The 20408-nt window shown below is 41.1% G+C and overlaps 1 protein-coding gene and 1 non-coding gene across 2 annotated transcripts in view; both read right to left on the reverse strand.

The window, feature by feature from the left end:
* The window catches only part of LOC131909880 (protein NDRG3), a 66889-nt gene that overhangs the window by 34333 nt on the left and 12148 nt on the right, over positions 1 to 20408 (reverse strand). Inside the window, exons 2-3 of the mRNA XM_059261783.1 lie at positions 13417 to 13518; positions 356 to 391 (exon numbers count right to left, since the gene is read on the reverse strand). Coding sequence (XP_059117766.1) covers positions 356 to 391; positions 13417 to 13473 — 93 coding nt within the window. The 5' untranslated portion in view covers positions 13474 to 13518. The remainder of the gene's footprint in view (positions 1 to 355; positions 392 to 13416; positions 13519 to 20408) is intronic.
* On the reverse strand, positions 6314 to 6398 carry LOC131910154 (small Cajal body-specific RNA 18). The gene has a single exon (XR_009379015.1). It is a non-coding gene; the product is annotated as a small Cajal body-specific RNA 18 (non-coding RNA).

The raw sequence follows: 20408 nt of genomic DNA on the forward strand, positions 1-20408 counted from the left end.
ACCTATAGTCATTAGACAGGTTCCTAGAAGGCACTATTTGAATATGATAGCAAATCACTTTAAGTAAACTTGATCCAATGACTAAAAGAACACTAGTGAGTCATGATTAGTATGATGAGCACACTTCTAGCTAGATGTGGTGGCTCATGTCTATAAACCCAGAACTCGGGAGGGTAAAATAGGAGGCACTGTCATGAGTTCAAGGCCAGCCTTGGCTACAGTCCCTGCTTCAACAAAAGAAAACAAAATACAAACACAACAATACAAGATCTACTTCTCTAAGACCACTGGCACAGGGAGGAAGGCACTGTAGGGACCCTGTACAGAGCCTCTTTGGTGCTTGTACAGTCCTTACCTGGCAGTCAAAGTCCTGGAAGTTTCGTGTGCCATTCTGTCAATGGAAGGCAGAAAACACAGTCAGTTTCCCCAAATGTGCAGTAAATTTAGTTCACAATGAAAGCAGTGCACGTGCAGACTCCTAGTTCTCATAAACTAAAATGATTCCCATTGAAAGGCTTTGGAGAGAGGGTGGGTGTTTGATATGCTACTGCAGGCCCCATTTTCAGAGGTGAGATTAACATGAAGATAAAGCCTAGTCATCCAGCAAATCTTGTCATATTGTGCCTTCTGTGGAAAGAAAGCAGTAAGGATGTGTAGGAAGAGGGTGAAACATGAACCACAGTCTAAAGCTCATCCTCAACACACATGAAAGTACCTAGAAAGAAAGACATTGGAGGCCACACCAACAGTGATGGAGAATAGAAAGAAGGTTCCCAGATCTAGAAATTAAAGAAACAACCGGGAAGAAGACAAAGCCAAGAAATGAAGATTTCAAATCTAACTTTAGTTAGATTTCTTTAAGAATAGCAATGTTAGCCGGTGGTACACGCCTTTAATCTCAGCACTCGGGAGGCCAGGAGGATCTTTGTGAGTTTGAGGGCAGCCTGGTCTACAGAGAGAGATCCAGGACAGGCACCAAAAACAAAACAAAACAAAACAAACAAACAACAACAGAAGAAGAAGAAGAAGAGGAGGAGGAGGAGGAGGAGCAATGTTGGGGAGATGGCTCCCAGTTAAGAGAGCACACTGTGCTAGGCATGCCTTTAATCCTAGTATTTGGGAGGCAGAGGCAGATGGATCTCTGAGTTTGAGGCCAGCCTGGTCTATAGAGCAAGTTCCAGGATAGCCAGGGCTACACAGAAAAACCTTATCTCAAAAAACCAAAAGAGGGGTTGGAGAGATGGCTACGTGGCTAAGAGCACTGGCTGCTCTTCCAGAGGACCCAGCAACCACATGGTGACTCACAACCATCTGTAAAAAACCAAAAGAATGCACACCACTCATGCAGAGGACATGAGTTCAGTTCTGGCACTCATGTGGGGCAGCTCACAACTACCTGTAACTCCAGCTCCAGGAAATCCAAAACCTCTGGCCTCTGCAGGCACTCCCACACTTGTGCACATATCTACGTACACATGTATATATATATATATATATATATGTGTGTGTGTGTGTGTGTGTGTGTGTGTGTGTGTGTGTATGTATATATATACACATAAATATATACATATACATATACATGTATATATATATATATATATATATATTAAACCTTAATTACAAAGGAAAAAAGAAAAGCAATGTTGGGGGTTGGAGAGATGCCTCAGCAGTTAAGAGCACCTGCTGTCTTGCAGAGGATCCAGGTTAGGTGGCTCATAACCACCTGCAACTCCAGTTCCAAGAGATCCAATGCCTTCTTCTGGCCTCTGTGGGAACTGCACATATATAGACAGGCTCACACACAGACATAAATAAAAATCAATGACATTTTTCTAAAGAGCAATGTTACAGAAGGAAAGAAAAACAAAACGGAGTTCTTAATAGACAGGCATATTAATTATATCCTATGAAATTGCTGATAAGAAAAAAAGAGGAAAAGAATCACTGAATCATTAAAAAAGCACAACATATCTAAAAGCTCCAAATAAAATCATCAAGCTTCTGGAAGGGGATTATATGATCGTAATGCTTGAGGGAATCAGGGGAATGATTCAGAGGCACATCTGCAGTGTTTAAGCCGCCAAAGTTGAAAGAGTACAACATAAGAGCACAAAAAGGGTAACAGGTGATGGATTTGGAAAAAGAGAGAAAAACCCTTCTGACTTGATTTTTCATAAAGGATAAGCCCGTCCCTGAAAAGCTCTTACCAGTTAGACTGTTATATAATGGCACATGTGTTTTTCTCCCCAACAGCCTCCAGAAGGTGTGGAGCTGCAAATAAGAGCCTTTCTCAACATTGCCTTTCTAGATATACAACTGCTCAAGAAGCTCATCTTAGAAACAGTTCTCCCATGAGCCAGAGGTGTAGCTGGTGGTTGTGTGGCTACTAGGGCACTGGCCTTAGTATGTTCAAGGCCCCTGGGTTTGATTCCCAACATTAAAAAAAGAAAAAAAACTACCATTCTTCCTGACCCCACCACTTACCCAACTGACAAGACAGAACAAAGGTTGAGGTGGAGCCTATGGGTACACACACCAAAAGAAGCAGACTACCCTGCCCAGGAGAGGAGCTAGTAGAACCAGCTGGGGTAATCTGGATCAGTGCAATACAATATGGTAGCCATCAGTTACATAAAGAATTCAAGTTATGCACGTATATATGTAACTTTTTCCGCATTGTTTTTAATTTTGTTTTGTGAGACAGGTTCTCATTATGCAGCCTAGGCTTGCCTTGAACTCACAATCCTCTTACCTCCTGAGTGCTGAGATTACAGGTGTATGGAATATACCTTGCTATTAGGTTTAAAATTTAAAAAAAAAATCAGTTTCTCAGCTGCATTAGCCATATCTAATGCCCATGTTACTGGGCAGCACATACACAAAACACTTCCACTGTTGCAGAAATATCTGTATAATGCTGTCTGATGACCTTTTGAAGGAGTAAGATTCTAGATAAACAGCCTTGGGTTTTCTAAGATGTACACAGTAAAGTCACAACATACCAACAACCACTGGGAAACTGCAGATGCCACAAATAATAAACAAGGACAGAGAAGAGAAGGCTAGCCTAAGCATCATTTTTTACTCAAAACTGAATAAATAATTTTAAAGTCTGATATAGTTACAGCATGGAAAGACAGCTATGATAACCATGCAGATGAGATAGGATAGCACATTCCAAGGAAGGCTGCTATAAGCAAAAAGATATCATGGTGTTATGTGCCTCCTACTAGTCCTACAAGATACAGACAAGAACTTCTTCAAAGAAGCCACTGCATTTCATTTCCAGTAAGACTATGAAAGACCAAAGGAAGGGTCCTTGCACAGACTAAAGTAGATGGTTTTAGTAAGAGATAAGTGACCAGCAGGTGAATTCTTTGATTTATGCAGTAAGCAAGACAATTTTAAAAAATTAAGCAAGGCCCATGCCTATAGTCCTATCCCTTAGAGACTGAGGCAGGATTGCTGAGAGTTCAAGGCTGATTTGAGATACAGTGTGAAATCCAGCCCAGCCTGGCTAGACTATGAGGTCTTGTCTCAAAAAAAAAAAAAAAAAAAGGACCAGAAGGAAAATACCAAACATCTATCTCTGCAGAGAGTTTGTGAGTGATTGTAATTTCTTTAATGCTTTTCTACTATAAGCATGTGTTTCCCTTTTGTAATATACCAAACAAAAAGGATTTGTACAAAAAGGCATAGGTTTAAAGATGGGCCACATTAGGGCTGCAGTCTTACAGTGTTCCTAAAGGTTCCTTTAGGGATTATTTAGAAAGATTAAAGAAAAATCACTCTAATCTGACTGGGCTCTTCGGGAGCAGCTGTCACTGGGTGCATGACTTCAGATTCCTTGTGATCATGGGATAGCAACCACAAGGCATTTTGTGAGGTACAAGCCTCTGAGATGAGCACAAGAGAAATGCCAAATCAGAAACAGCAATTCCTTCCAGAAATGTCAGCTATCTTGTTTGTTGAGGAATTAGGAAAAATCTTACTCAAGTGCACAAACTCGACTCCCAGGAAAAAAGGGTACTAATAATAAATTTTTCATTTATTTATTTGTGTGTGTGTGTGTGTGTGTGTGTGTGTGTGAGAGAGAGAGAGAGAGAGAGAGAGAGAGAGAAAGAGAGAGAGAGAGATGCAAGACTGTCTTTGTGCAATGCTCTGAGTTTCATACATGGCTCAGTATAAAGGTGTTTGCACAACACATCAAAGCCCTGAGTTGTAACTTCAGCACTACAAAAAATTAAACAACAAGCAAACAAGAAAATTATAAATGCAAAGCAAGTAATTCCCCCAACTGAGTAAGGAAAAAGCAACTAAGAACTGGTCAAAGAAAGGAGAAGAGTATGTAACACAAATAAATAAAAAAAAATTGGAAGGGAGAAACAGTAATCACTAGAGAGAAGAGAGATGTATTTTCCCAATACCATGTCACATCAAGAAATGTAAAAAGTGGAACTGGAGAGCAGACTCGGTGGTTGAGAGCACTGGCTGCTCTTCCAGAGGTCCTGGTTCCCAGCATACACTTGGTGGCTCACAACTGTCTGTAACACTAGTTCCTGGAGATCCGACACCCTATTCTGAACTCTGCAGGCACTAAGCATGCTATGGTACATTTATACACATACATGCAGGCAAAACAAGCATATGAAGTTCTGAGAGGCAGAAGACAATGGCCACAATGTAAAGAAAGATGAGCTAATAAGATCTTGAAAGCAACACCCAAAAAAGACCCAGTGAACCCGCCTGTTCTGTGTGCTCACAGCAGGGAAGGGGGTCTATGTCTGACTCACCACCTATTCTTGGTCCTGACACTCAGCAAGTGCAAAACTGTCATCTTGAAGAGGTTATGAACACCTCAAAAGAGACAGAGAATTTGAGGCAGACACAAATACCAAAGAGGGAAGGAACTAACATGGGGATAGTAAGTTGTTACAACAATAAAAGTTTTAGAAATACAGCCGGGCGGTGGTGGTGCACGCCTTTAATCCCAGCACTCGGGAGGCAGAGCCAGGCGGATCTCTGTGAATTCGAGGCCAGCCTGGGCTACCAAGTGAGTCCCAGGAAAGGCGCAAAGCTACACAGAGAAACCCTGTCTCGAAAAACCAAAAAAAAAAAAGTTTTAGAAATAAATTGATCTCAAAAACAGAAGGACGCAAAAATTGACTGCCAAGTGTTGTAGTATACCTGTAATTCAACTTTATATGAATCACTGAGGCAGGACAACTACAAATTACAGGCCAGTCTAGGCAACTTAGCAAGATTCTTTCTGAAGATAAAATTTTTCTAAAGGAGAGCATGGCTGGAGATGTAGCTCTGTGATACCAAGCTTGGGTAACACACCAGAAGCCCTAGGTTCCACCCTTAGGGACAAAAGCCAAAACAACAAAGAACCTTCTAGAGAGAAGAAAAACACGGCCTCTCTCTTAAAAAAAAAAAAAAAAATCCTTCCCAACAGAAAGCAAAATGAAAATGGGAGCATGAACAAGCAGTTCAAATAAGCTCAAAAAATACCCCATTTGTTTTTAATTGAGTAAAACAAACAATTAACATACGTCAATAATCAGTGTTATTTCAAAGCTTTGAGATAGAGCTATATAGCTTAGGCTCGCCTCAAATTTATGATTCTTCCGCTTTAGCCTCCTCAGCAAATCATTTTCTGAGGAGAAATATGTTCAAGCTGATAATCCAAGATGAGAATGAAAACTCTATGTGTATGTATTTTAAGCATCTATATCAATCATTATTTCAAAAAATAACAGACTTCCTAAATAAATCCATGGAGTCCAGATGCTATGATAAGACTGTCATCTGTAATCAAGTTATCACCTGTCGACTGCTGAAAAAAATACAATTTCAACTTTGAAACTGACACTTACACTACACGCTACTGGGCTAATGCTATAGGTCGTAGACTCCTGTGTTAAAAATTCCTTGAGCACTCTGATAGGCTGTGGCTATGGTTTGGGCTCTTCTCACAATCTCCTGTTCCTTGAAATTGGTTGACAGTCACCCAGTCTGCTGTGGTGGCATTGATACCTTCTTGGGAACCCACTGCCTGCCTCAGTCCCATTGAGGTCATTTTTACAGCAGTTGTGACAATTGTCTCAGCACACTAAGACATACCCACCTTGTAGTGCATACCAGAAATAGCACCTCAGAATACCCTCTGATGGAAATGTCAACAAATGTGATTTTAACTGCAGACTTTGGGGGGGGGGGCAGTGCTAGAGATTGAACCCAGGGCCTCATACATATAAGATGTGTGACCTACCATCAAGCTATCCCCACACACCCTTCCTTTTCTTTCTTTCAGCCACAATCTTTCTTTCAGAGCACACTCCTTCTCCTGGTTCTCAGAAACGCAGAATATACAGTGATCAAGTTCTCATTGGCCAGGGCCAACAGCTACAGTAGCAGGGGCATCCCTAAACCTGCCTCTAATTAACTCCACAATATCTCTTATCATTTCCCTGAGCCAGATTTTTCCTGGAATTTTTTCATAATCTCAGATTCTAAGCAAGCAACACCATCCACAATGAGGCTTGATCATAGTAAGTAAATATTGCAGGCTCACCTGGGACTGCTAGGGAACTTAGGTACTTCCTGCCCTATTACACACCCCTTCCTGACACTCCAGCTACCCAGCCTTTAACCAGTAACCCACCAAATAGGGCAGACCCTCTGGAAACCTTTATTAAATTAAAAAAAAATGTTATTTTATTATTGTATGTATGTGTATTATTGGAGGGGGAACATGTATACCACTGCATACATGTGGAGGTCAGAGGACAAAGGGCAGCTGGTTCTCTCCTTCCACCTTCATATAGGATTTGGGGATTAAACTCAGGTCATCAGGCTTATACAACATGTGCTGTTAAGGCTGAGCCATCCAATCTCCTTCCACCCCATGCCCTACTCCACAAACAATCTTTAAAAAAAGTAACCCTGACACAAACTCTTCTGTTTCTGTTCTCCTGGAGCTTACAAATATGTTGTTCCTAGGGCCTGGAGAGGTGGCTCAGCAGTTAAGAGTGCTTGCTGCTCTTCCATGGTCCCAGGTTCCTAACACTCACATGGCAGCTCACAAGCATCTCTAACTACAGTTCCAGGGGATCCAATGCCATCTTCTGGTCTCTGTGGGCATCAGGCACACAAGTGTTGCATAGACATACATGCAGACAAAATAACCATATCAATAAAAAGTAATTTTTTAAAAGTTGATCCCAGAGTTCTCCCTCTTACAATTCTTACACCCTCCCCTTTCCCTTTGCTTACATGCCTAGTCTCAGTAGAAAAACAAACCTTAAACTACAGTATGAATATGAGTTATTTCACAATTTATTGTAATAATCAAAACAAAGCAAATAGCTTGTTTCCATCATCCCCTTGGGTATTTATTCCCCTTCCTGATATATCTTCAACTGTGGCTTCCTATTTGTTTTTTGTTTTTGTTTTGTTTTTATACCTGGCTTCTGGCTTTTACTAGGCTCTTTAGTATCTAAAGCAAGTAGGCACACTAGAAGACAGGGAGAATGAAGCATGGTCAACTCTCCTGCTTGGTATGAGATTTGCTGGGTGAGGTGGCTGAATAACAAACAAGCAGCAGCAGTGGACAGCAGGAAGAGCATCAGACCCCCAGATCAGGGCCAGAGTTAAAAGTTAAAGGTTCTAGACTGGGCTCTAATACTTTAATAGACACTGGCTTTGGACAAGATAAGTGCCTCATCTGTAAAACAGGTGATTATTTAGCAAGAGGCAAAAAGAATAATATAATGTTTGTTCTTTTGTTTGTTTTTATGAGACAGGGTTTCTCTACATAGCCCTGGCTGTCCTGGAACTCACTACGTAGACCAGGCTGGTCTTCAACTCACAGAGATCCACCTGCCTCTGCCTCCCAAGTGCTGAGATTAAAGGTATGGCCAACATGCCAGACTGGAGAATAATATAATATTTGTAAAAATACTCTGAAATTGGTTAAATATTTTTTTTTGAGACAGGGTCTTATGTAGCCCTGCCTGGCTAGCCTGGAACTCACTATGTAACTCAGACTAATCTTGGGCTCTTGACAACATTCTTGACTCTGTCTCCCAAGTACTAGGATTTCAGAGGTAAGCTACTATGCTTGGTTTTTCTTTTAAGACAGGATGTTGCTATGTATTCTAGGCCTTGGTGTTCTCTTATCTCAGCTTTCTAAGCACTGGTATTATAGTCTGTACCACCACATTTATAATGCTATTTGAGAAAAAAAAACCCAAAACACTCATTTATCTATACATTCTGTACTGGTGGTAAATTCTTTTCATCACTGGAGCCAAAATAAACATGGCAAATTCACCCACTTCTTGACAATTCTGAGCTATAGACAAAATTACAGGCATACTAAAATAAAATGGGAAGAATACCAACGAGTGATGAGACAAGTTAACATAAGTGTCTCTTAAAATATATGGAAAATGCTTCCTTATGGTCACCCAGGACACGCTTCTCTGCAGTAGAGTTGGTCTACATTTCCTTTAGCTCCCTGAAGCCTGAAGGGGTTTGGCGATGTCTTAGGCTAAGAGCAAATCATGAAGAAAAAGATGGGGTAAAATAATATACATCTCTAGGTTGCTCCTTAAAGAGACAAGAGAAGTCACACTGGCAAAGTCTACCTGGTCCCAACAGTTGGCAGAACATTTCAAAACAGGAAGGACTTGGGTTTCAGTCCCAGCTCTACCACTTACTGACTGGGCAAGCTGGCCTGTCAATCAGCTTACTTTTATCTGCTAAGTGAATATTAATACTATTTCAAAGGAATAATCTGAGTACTAAGAGAGAATGGATGTAAAGCATTTGGCACATAAAAAGTACTTAATAAATAAATAATAGTTGGATAGCCCGTACCCCACAAAAAATGAAGGGAGGAAGGGAGGAAAGAGAGGGAGAGAGTGAAGGAGGGAAGGTAGGAAGCCAAAGGAACAAAAGTGTCTTAAGGCATCTATCCATTCAAATCCAGTGCCAGTGGTTGTCATCCAGGGACCTTTTACCCCAGAAGATATTTAGCAATGTCTGGAGACTTTCAGTTGTCACTAGGGGAGAGCTAGCTAGTAGCATCCAGAAGATACAGGCCAAAGTTGCTGCTAAACATTCTATAATGCACAGAATAGTGTCCCAAAGAATATCTAGTCCAAAACAACATCAGTGTTAATATGAAGAAATCCTGCGAGCATTATATGGAGCTCAATCTAGAGAGCTACTTCCTCTCTTAGCTTTATTTTACTCAGCAATATGGAAATACCATTATCTGTGCTCTCTACCTCACCAAGCTATTTAGAGCATCAAATGAAATGGTGGAGATGGGTGAGAGGCACTTTCCTCATCATTTTCTTTTACAACATATACAAAAGTACCAACTTACTGAGCTAAGCTGGCAGTTTTTAAATACCAAGGAATCCCTGCGATCAGTGAACATGGGAGGATATGAGGTATAATTCTCTGATAGTGCCACCGTTCAAAGGGAACTCTTGTCTACTCAGTCTGAACACGGGACTTTCATGAATAGTAAATGGGACAGGAATATGTCTCAGGGAGAGGAAGAAGCAAGATAGAGTGTGGGAAGTGGATGGAAACAGGACAAGCATATCAAAGAGGAACTGACAGATGTTAGGGAGTGAGACTTTGCTTGGTGTCAGTCTATTTGGGTCACAAGGAAATAACACAGATCTGAATTCTTACAGCAGAAAGTTAGTTGCTCACAGTTCTGGAAGTCGCAAAGTTTAAGATGGAGGTTGTGGCTCAGTTCAGTCTCTGATGAGGGCTCTTCCTGCTTCACAGATAACAGCCTTCTCACTGTCCCCTCATATGGTAACAGGGGGAGGCCACCAACCCTATCAGATGAGTCGCTATATTTCTGCCCTTATTGAATTTTAATCACTTCTGTAAAGGTCTGTCTTAGGTTTGTACTGTTGCTACAATAAAAACACCTGACAAAAGCAACTTAGCAGAGAAAGGTTTGGTTTTAGCTCACAAACCAGGTTATCCATTATCGCTGGGATGTCAAGAGCAGAGAGAGTGAGAACACACATGCTTGCAGTGCTCAGCTTGCCTTCTCCTTTTTCATATAGTCCAAGACTCAAACCCAGAGAATGGCACTGCCTACTTGTAGGTTGTCTTCCCTAATCATTTAACACAATCGAGACAATTCCCCACAGTCATGCCCATAGACCAACCTAGTCTAGATAATCAATTCCTCATCAAGACTGCCTTCCCAGGTGATTCTAAATCATTTCAAGCTGACAATTAAAACTAACCATCACGCTGGGCATTGGTGGCGCATGCCTATAATCACAGCACTGGGGAGGAAGAGCAGGTGGATCTCTGTGAGTCCAAGGACAGCCTGGTCTACAGAGTGAGTTCCAGGACAGGCTCCAAAGCTACACAGAAGAAACCCTGTCTTGAAAAACAAACAAACAAAACAAAAACAAAAAACTAACCACCACAAGGCCTCCTCTCCAAAAGTCACATGTGGTGTGGGTTAAAGTTTCTGTGCATAAAATTGGGGAGGGGGGGGACACAATTCATTCTATAATGTTAAGGCACACATTAGACCTAGCTGAAACATCCTTGTAGCCTTAGAAAGGTTCAGATATTAATCCAGGGATTTTCTTTCCTTTGTGTAAATTATGTGTATGTGCCTTTGTGGGAATATGTGCATGAGCATGCAGGTGTCCATAGAGGCCAGAAAAGGGCATCAGATCTCCTGGAACTGGAGTTATAGGCAGTTGAGAACTGCTCAACCTGGATGCTAGAAACCCAACTCACATCCTCTGCAAGAGCAATATACATTCTTTACTGTTGAGCCATCTGTCCAGCCCCAATTCAGTACTTTTCTATAGGCACAACCACCATGCCTTTCCTTCTCCAACTGCCCTTTCTGTGATGTACACAGGCAACTAACTTCTGCATTTAATGCCTCCTCAGCCATCTTGTGGCTTTTCAGGGCCAGGGAAGGGCATTTATTTGTGTCTCAGTCTTCAAATATCTGAAGTCAATCAGGCCATTTTTCTAACATTGGCCAATCAAAATCAACTATGGTCCAGTCTCAATCTTGGGAGCTTTTTTTTTTTTTTTTTTAAATTATTTATTTATTATGTATACAGTATTCTGCCTACATGCCAGAAGAGGGCACCAGATCGAATTTTAGATGGCTGTGAGCCACCATGTGGTTGCTGGGAATTGAACTCAGGACCTCTGGAAGAATAGCCAGTGCTCTTAACCTCTGAGCCATCGCTCCAGCCCCCAATCTTGGGAGCTTTTAAAAATGCTAAAAAGCCAAGACATGGCATAAATGAGAATCCAGAGTTCAAGGCCAGTCTGAATTGCACAGTGAGACCCTGTCTCAAAACAACAATGAAGATGATGGGGGTAAGTAGCTTCGTGGATGAACACTTGACAATCATGTAAAAGATCCTTGGTTCAATCCCTGTTACGAACAAAACAACTAAACTATATACCAGACCAGTCCAGTAAGGTACTAGTTAGGAGGGATGACTTTCGGCATCAGTGATTTTTACATCTCCACAGGTAATTCCAATGAGAAGCCAAAGCTGACACCTACTGACCACAGTCTTTACCCCTCAGACTGGTCTGGGACCTTCATTTTTAAACAATCCCTTACCTGATGGTTAGCAAGACTGAGGGCAGGTTATTTAGTTACTGAAGCTAAATGGTCTGCTTTCTCCTGCCTTGAGAATATTCATTTCTGTGGCCAGACACAAGCTTCACAGCTGTAGGTTTTAGTTCCTTCCTCCTCTTCCTGCACATTATTTTAGGTACAATCCTCCTTATACATAGAAAGATGGTATTTAATGGATAGAGATTTCTGGAAACATGTTGGGGGAGGGCAGCAGAAGTCAAGAGGGTGTTAAAAAGTATAGACTGCCAAAGGAGAGAACATGAAGTCTAGTGAAAGTCAAAGGAAGGAGTGACAGAGAGAAGAAGTCACAGGGATAAGTATGGGGCCGGCAGGATGAATATAATTTAGTAAAAACTGTAAGTCAGCAGAACTAGATATTATAAAGAGCCTTGCTTCGGACAGACAAAGATCATTAGCATCAACATTGTTTAGTGCTCTCACCCTTTCCCACCCACTCACCTTATCCACACACTCTCTTAATTTTTTCCTTTAAGGATGTTATGGACTCACACCAAGCTATAAAGTACTTTGACAGAAGACTAGGACAATAAACCAAAAGAATAATGTAGGAAAGCGTTTCGGATGTGTATACTGAACAGGGAGGACAAGAGGGATCTGCTTGTCTTGATGTTTGGTACCTCATACCATGCCTTGTATTTGGTGAGTCCTAGTGGCTGTCAACTATGCCATTCATCATGAAATTCTCTAATGCTAAGATAAAAATGAGGTATATTCTGTCAGGCAGGGCAGTACACACCTTTAATCCCAGCACTAAGGAGGCAGAGGTAGGTAGATCTCTAAGTTCAAGGCCAGCCTGGTTTACACAGGGCTATACATAGAAACCCTATATCAAAAAAACAACACCCCTGCCACCAAAAAATGAGGTATACTACTGACATCTCTCTCTGATGAAAATGATGATGTTGACCAAAAGGTCACATTGTAGACTCAACAAATTTTAGGAGGGCATTGTAGCCTGTATCTATCACTAACCATGCGTGTTAAAATCTCCTTATAGAAACTAAAAGGTAAAGCATTTGGATCCTAAATCCAATGGCACCTTTACACTTTATATTTAAATTGGCCATATTATTTTTTCCCTTTTAGATCTCTATAAAGTAGGAAAACTTAAAAAAAATGACTGTATATTCTCGTGGAAAAGAAAAGAAAAGGTAGGGAGACACCAAAGAGTAGGTTAAGAAATGAGTTTTTACAAATATTCCCTGCTGTATGGTATTTTGTTTGTGTTCTGACAAATAAAGCTTGCCTGGAGAACAGAGAAGTAAAGAAGCAGCAACAGTCACTTCTTATCTCTCTGGATCCTCTGACCGAATGGGGTGAGCCCCTCCTGTCTCCATGAATCCTCAGACTGAAGGGGCAGCCGAGATCCTATCTCACCCATCTTATATTCCTGTCTCCACCTCCCTAGTGCTGGGATTAAAAGTATGAGCCACCACTACCTGGCTCTGATTCTCTTTTAGACTGGTTCAATCTCTTGTAGCCCAGGGTGGCCTTGAACTCCTGATTTTCCTGCTTCCTCCTCCCAAGTTCTGGGATTAAAGGTGTGTGCCACCACTGCCTGGCCTCTTTGGTTAACTATTGGCTAACTCCGCCCTCTGGTCTCCAGGCATTAAAAATCAAGCTAATATTTTACCTAGTATTCTGATGATATAAGAAATTAATTAATAGCAGAAGAAAACCATCTGTATATATTTTATCTAAAGCAAAATAGTCTTTACCTTATCATTTAGAAGTGGTTTGATCTCTGTGAGTTGAACATCCTGAAGTTCATCCATGAGGATGGCTTAGAGTAGATAAGTCTCAAGAATGAACCAGTAACTCTGAAACAGAAGAGATGGAAGATAAGACAGATACTCAAGCTGGTGTTGGAAACATAACGCATTATTCATTCAGATACTGGAATTTGCTCTATGTATATCATATACTGTACAGGGGGCAGCAGACACATAGTGGAGGCAGACAGACTCTCAAATGGACTATGTTATTCTTCTCCTCTGGTATTCATTCCTTTCCACAGCTTCCCATTCCCACCCCCAAAACCCTAATGTGGGGAGGATCTGTACCTTGCTTTTGACTAACAGAATGAGGGAAATGTAATAGAATGTACATGAATACTTTTAGGGGTTACATTACAAAATATCTTAACATCTGTCTTGCTGAAAGATGATCTGCCCTGTTAGCTTTGTTGAGCCAGCTGACACGCTCTAAGATGGCCATGAGGCAGGGAACTAAGCTCAGCTTCCCTTAAGCCAGCAAGGAGGGAAAAAAAGAAACCGAGACCCTAAGTTCAGTATCTCTACAAGAAACTGAATACTGCCAACAACCACATGACTCTGGAAACAGATTCTTCCCCAATGGAGATTCAGCTGAGAGGTAAACCAAACTGACATCTTGTTTGCAGCCTTACAAAGGATCCATGATGCCTTGAGATAACAAAGGTGTGTTGCTTTAGATTACTAAGTCTGTGGTGATATTTTAATGAAGAAACAACAAATCCAATAGACTTTGCACTCACACAGTATATATCTTGGTTCCTAAAGATGGGTAAGAGAACAACATTCTCAAACTATGCTCTGGAAGCAACCATGTGGAGAGTGGGTTAAGGAAGGTTAACAACTCAAAGTTAATGATGCAGAATAGGACCCTGAATTAATAATGACAATGGCAATGAAGAGGAAATCGCAGCATGGATAGGAGGATGGTAGCTGACTTCTGAGATGGCCTTCTATGAGTTCCATTATCCCTGATTCTTGATATTCACACTCACTTATAATCTCCCACCCAAATAAACCAGGAATGACCTACATTGCTCATATAATATGAGGGAAGTACATAATAAAATGTGACTTTTTAGAGTTCTATTACATGGGCATTGTAGTTTCTGTGATGTTGAGCTTCTATTGCCAAGAGAGAAAACTAGTATAGTGTGAGGGCATACACAGACTTCTGGAGGTCCATGTGGAAGGGATTAACACATCAGTACTAACCTGCTAGCCATGTGAGTGATCTTGCAAATGAATCCTAAAGCCCCAGTCAAGAATTTAGATGTTTAAGCCATAGAAACATCTGACAGCAACCATATGAGACATTGTCCAGAACTGCTCTGCCAAGCCTGTTTCTGTGTTTCTGACTCACAGAAACTATAAAAAATAAATAATTTTGTTTTGAAGTGATATGTTATATAGCAATAGGTAACAAGTAAAGGGAACAAATTGTGGAATTCAAAGAAAGGAAGCCGCCTAGAGGGAGATAAGGTAGCTAACCAGAAAGCTTTCCATCACCCCACCATACAGTCATGGGTAGACTGAATACTGGATACTGCAGGCACATGATTCTCACCCTGACTTCAAAGCTCTAGACTTTCTCCCTTTTCTCTTGTCCCTGGACCTATCAAAACAGCAAAGATGCTAATTCAATGAGTTTGGGATGTAGCCACTCAACATCACTTACTGGGGACCTACTGTGCAAAACACTGCGAAAGATCAGAAGAGAATAAAAGAACAGATATGACAATGGTTTATAAAATGATAAATAAAAATAAGAGACAGAGTTCCAAGTGGAAACAATTGCTTCTAATTGGTGAGAATTAAGAAGGCCTCAGAAGAGATTGGTGTGTTACAGATGCTGGACCCATGATGGAATTAGATCTGATTAAACCCACTGTGAACTGAAATTAGACAAAATGATTGAATACAGCTCTCCTACTAAACATCACAGCTTAGCAATGCAGTATACTACAGTGTATCTGCTGCTGTTCCCCATGCTCACACGACTGGTGATGAGGATTGCTACTTCTGTCCAGCATGACAAGAGACATTGTTCTATATATCACTAGCCTAAGAAACAGGTAGAAACTCAAAACTCAGAAGGTATAGCTACTTTTCTAGCACACATGTGGCCCTGGGTTCAATCTCCAACTCTGAAAAAAAAATGGCCTGAAATTTACTCAATTTTTGGTTTTGTTTTGGTTTTTTTTTTGAGACTCAATTTTTTTGTTTTTTTTTTTTGTTTTTTTTTTTTTTTTTTGGTTTTTCAAGACAGGGTTTCTCTGTGTAGTTTTGCGCCTTTCCTGAGACTCACTTGGTAGCCCAGGCTGGCCTCGAACTCACAGAGATCCGCCTGCCTCTGCCTCCCGAGTGCTGGGATTAAAGGCATGCGCCACCACCGCCCGGCGAGACTCAATTTTTGTTTATTAATCATACAATAAACTGTGGCTGCTTTTCATTAGGACTTTATATGACCATTCAGACCAAGTGAAAATAACAGAATAATGAAAAGATACTTTACTGACAGTTTTTCCATGTAAGGATAAACCTTTTACTACTACTGGCAAGGCAGAGCCAGGAGGACCAAAAGTCTGATGCCATCCTGGGCTCCACAGGAAGAACCTGTCTCAAAATAAACACCAATTTTAGTTTGTCCCCATGATGTTCTTTTTTTCACATGTAAAATGGTGATTTCCTGACATTGTGTTTTCCATAGCACCTGCTTTATTTCCTAGTTCAATTCACTCACAAGAAAAGAGCTCAAACTTCATTGTGGGTGGGTGGGCCTGTCAGGGAAGACATCCACTTACTGCTCCCCTGCATTTTTTGTTTGTTTTCTAAGGCAAGGTTTCATATAATCCAGGCTAGCGCCAAACTTGATATGTATCTGAGACTGTCCTTGAATTATTCATCCTTTTGATATTAAGTGGTGGGATTACAAGCAAGTGTCACCATGCCTGGCCATCTCCTGCATCTACAACAGGAGAAAGTGAGATGTCTGTGCCAGCACACTTAGATGCAAACTACAGAAGACTGTCCCCTTAGCTGGGCAGACTAAGGAAGGACTGCTGGAGTTGCTCCAGGGTTATTTAGAAATTGGCAAGAAGACAGGAGCAGTCACCTTCCACATATGAAGGGACCTACTGCATTCTTTTTTCTTAGTTCCTGCCATCTTGGGCCCTTGCCAGTGAGCAGTTTTATAATATCTATAAGAAAAGTAAGATCACATGGTGGAAAACTCCATCTCCAGATCCCTCAGCTGCACAGACTGGCTCCCTCCTGGGGATCTGTGGCCTGCAGTTCCGGCATCTGTTGCCAGGTCCCATCCTGGCACAGAAAGGTTGGTATATTTTCAAAAGGTTGGTAAAGATTTCATAAGCTACAGTAGACAACAAATGTTTGCCCTCTTTCCTAGTCTAGAAAGGAAGTAAGAAGAGTGATAAAACCCAGACACCCTTCAACTGAAGGAAAAGGAAAGGGGCAAAAGTAGGCACCAACTGCATGCCCAGAGTTCTCTAAGCATCTTATGGTTAACTCTCACATCAATCTTCCCAGGGAGATATTTTCATTTATTTTATAAGCAAGAAACTTAGGCTTGGACCAGTTTTTGGAAATTCTACGTGTAAGGGATAAGGAAATGACTTTTTTTTTTTTCTTTCTCCACTATAAAATAATGTCTATACCAGGCCCCACCAGCTGGTTATGGGAACCTGGATCAGTTCCTTCCTCTCCACCCACACGATGGCACCCCTTGAGGTAAAGTCGATGGAAGCCTAAAGCATTTTTATACATACCAACAATGACTCAGACCCCTTGGAAATGGAGGTTTGAGTCATCACATGAGGATAAGAACTCATTCTTTCAGTAGCTAATTCAGGGCAAGGAGAATATAAAATAAGAAGAGGGGAATTAAATTCCAGCTATTTCTTGGTAGCCAGTTTTAGAAACAAGGGCTACTTTTCACTTGTTAAAATTGTGTGCTTCAACCTTTAATGTACACTCTCCTGGGGCTTTTTATCAGTTTTGAGGGAGAATAGTCTAGCATATGATCCACCACTAAGGACTGAGATCACCTGAGATGAGAGGGTGGATTGAAGGAGCGATCACTGACAACATCTTTACTAGAGATAGTGAGATGGAGCAGAGACTGTATTATTTTCATTCTGCCATCTTCCAAGAAGAATATATTCACTATTCTTTATATAATAAACCATATGGATTTCAAAAGACTCAATAGGCCAGATCAACTAGAAGGAGAATACGCCAGAAAGAACGGTTTTTAGGAAAGGCAACAGTCTTTGTGAATTCAAGTCCAGCCTGGTCTACAAAGTGAGATCCAGGACAGGCTCCAAAGCTACACAGAGAAACCCTGTCACAAGGAAGGAAGGAAGGAAGGAAGGAAGGAAGGAAGGAAGGAAGGAAGGAAAGAAGGAAGGAAGGAAGGAAAGAAGGAAGGAAAGAAGGAAGGAAGGAAGGAAGGAAAGAAAGAAAGAAAGAAAGAAAGAAAGAAAGAAAGAAAGAAAGAAAGAAAGAAAGAAAGTCCAGAGATGCAAAATGCAAGCCTTTGTCCACTCAGAAAGTAGAAGCCTGGAGATACATGGACACTTACTGTGCCAAAAAGAGTCTATAAGGACATCAGGAGTGTACTTCAGACCTAGGCAGGACCATAACTGGCTGAGTGACACTGGGCAAAGCTTTTTTCCTGTCTAGGCCTCAGTTTCTCTATCTGTAAAGGAAAGAAGTTGGGCAGAATGATCTTTTTGGGTCCTGGACAGGACTGACACTCTGACTTCTCCATAAATGTAGTACTTCATATTTTCCTCAGGGTGAATGCTTGCCTTATAATTCATATTTTACTGCAATTCTAAGAGGTCAACCAATTAGCAACCTAGTATGAATCAAGAACTTGGTAAAGGTCACTCAGCAAATCAGCAGGCAGGTACATTTGGTCTGACTCAAAGGAACATGGGAGTCTGTGCTGTGAAATTTCCAGCCGTTAAAAACATTTTTTAAAGCAGTAATAAAGTACTGTCTTATTTCATAGCATTCTCCCATGACCAAAGTAATTTGTTATCTTTGGCTCTGTCTGGACATACTGACACCAAGATACTCATTTGTATTCTATGGGCAAAGTCAATCACTTTTGGTTTTGGCAAGATTGCAGATAGATTACCAAAACAGAATGAAGGGAGCAAACACGAGGCACAGTAAGGGAGAATGAGCTGGAAGGAGTCAGTTGCAGCTAGTCCTGACGCAGTTACAGGAAGAGGCAGGAAGCATCCAGAGGATTGGCCAGAACACTGGGTTAGCATGTAGACTCATACGTATGTACTCTCTCTCTCCCCTAATAGCTCATTGGATATCATAATGAAAAGTAGAGGTACTGGCATCGCTGCTATTACAAAGATGAAAAAAACTGAGGCTTAAGAAGACAAACGGGGCTGGAGAAATAGCTCAGTGGTTAAGAGTACTGGCTGCTCTTCCAGAGGACCTGGGTTCAATTCCCAGCACCCACATGGCAGCTCATAACTGTCTATAACTCCAGTTCCAGGAGATCTGACATCTTCACACCAATACACATAAAAAAAAAGTTAAATTATAACAAAGGTCATGTTTATTAAAAAAAAAAAAAAAAAGAAACAGACCAACTAAACTACTACTGCTAATAAATGGCACAGCTGGAATTGAAACTCAAGTTTTCTAACTGCAAACACTGACTTTATGCCCAGTCTCACACACTGCCTCACTGACCATCATAGACAAAGACAGCGTTGGAGGATGTGTTCTATTCATTACCATGTTTAGTAATATCCCAGACATTTACAACTAGATGGCAATAGCACCATCCCCCAATAGCTTTAACAGCCAAAACCGTTTCCATGCAATGCCAAATAATCTCTGTAGGGTATAAGCATCAGTTAAGAAAACTACTTTAGCAGGGTGGTGGCAGCACACACCTTTAATCCCAGCACTCGGGAGATAGAAACAGGCAAATCTCTGAGTCAGCCTGGTCTACAGCTCGAGTTCTAGGGCAGCCAGGGCTACACAGAGAAACCCTACATCAAAAAACCAAAAAAAGAAAAAGAAAAAGAAACAAAAATACCTTAAATTACAGAGGTTTAAGACAAAAGACAACTAATACAGGTTGTAGTTACTGAGGAAGTTTCATAAAGAAATACCTGTACTTTCAAGTACATATAAATGTGATGAATGCCTTTAATCCCAGCACTCAGGAGGCAGAGGCAGGTGGATCTCTGTGAGTTCAAGGCCAGCCTGGTCTACAGATCGAGTTCCAGGATAGTCAAAGGCACACAGAGAAACTCTGTCTCAAAAAACAAACAAACAAAAAACAAAAAAAAGTTCCTTAAAGACAAGGTGATGAGGGAGCACAGATCTTCTGGAAAAGGCTCCACTTTGGCAAGAGCTGAGAGCTCCTACTGGGCTGAAGAAGAAAGCTAGAAAAGGTCTATCCATCAAGTAACTCACAAAATAGAACATATAAAGAGTATCCAACAACATACGATATAACATAAATGTTTAAGGGCATGCAAGTTTCACAGTGGTATTTCTATATGTGTTCCACCTTACCAAGAAGAAAGGGGGTTGCTTAGGTTGTCTTATAGTCCGTGTAGTGTTTGGAACATAGCATTAGAGCTAAAAGAAGCTTCCCCAGTGCAGAGGTGAGATAATAAGGGCTACGATGGCCAATACATTCCCAAAGGAAGTGAGAAGGATAAATTTGAAAGGATATGCTTGAATAATTGGAATGCAGGAGCAGCCATTCCAAGTGAGGACACTCAAGGCAAGGAAAAATGGATGACCACTGAGAGAAGACAAGCTACAAAGGAAACTGAGTCGGAACAAAGGACACAGACCACTTTATATTCTATGGACGACACTGATGGTTTCTAGGAAGAATGATACATAAGCTTAGCTTTATCAGT

This window comes from Peromyscus eremicus, chromosome 4 (assembly GCF_949786415.1).
Source record: "Peromyscus eremicus chromosome 4, PerEre_H2_v1, whole genome shotgun sequence".
Lineage (NCBI taxonomy): Eukaryota > Metazoa > Chordata > Mammalia > Rodentia > Cricetidae > Peromyscus > Peromyscus eremicus.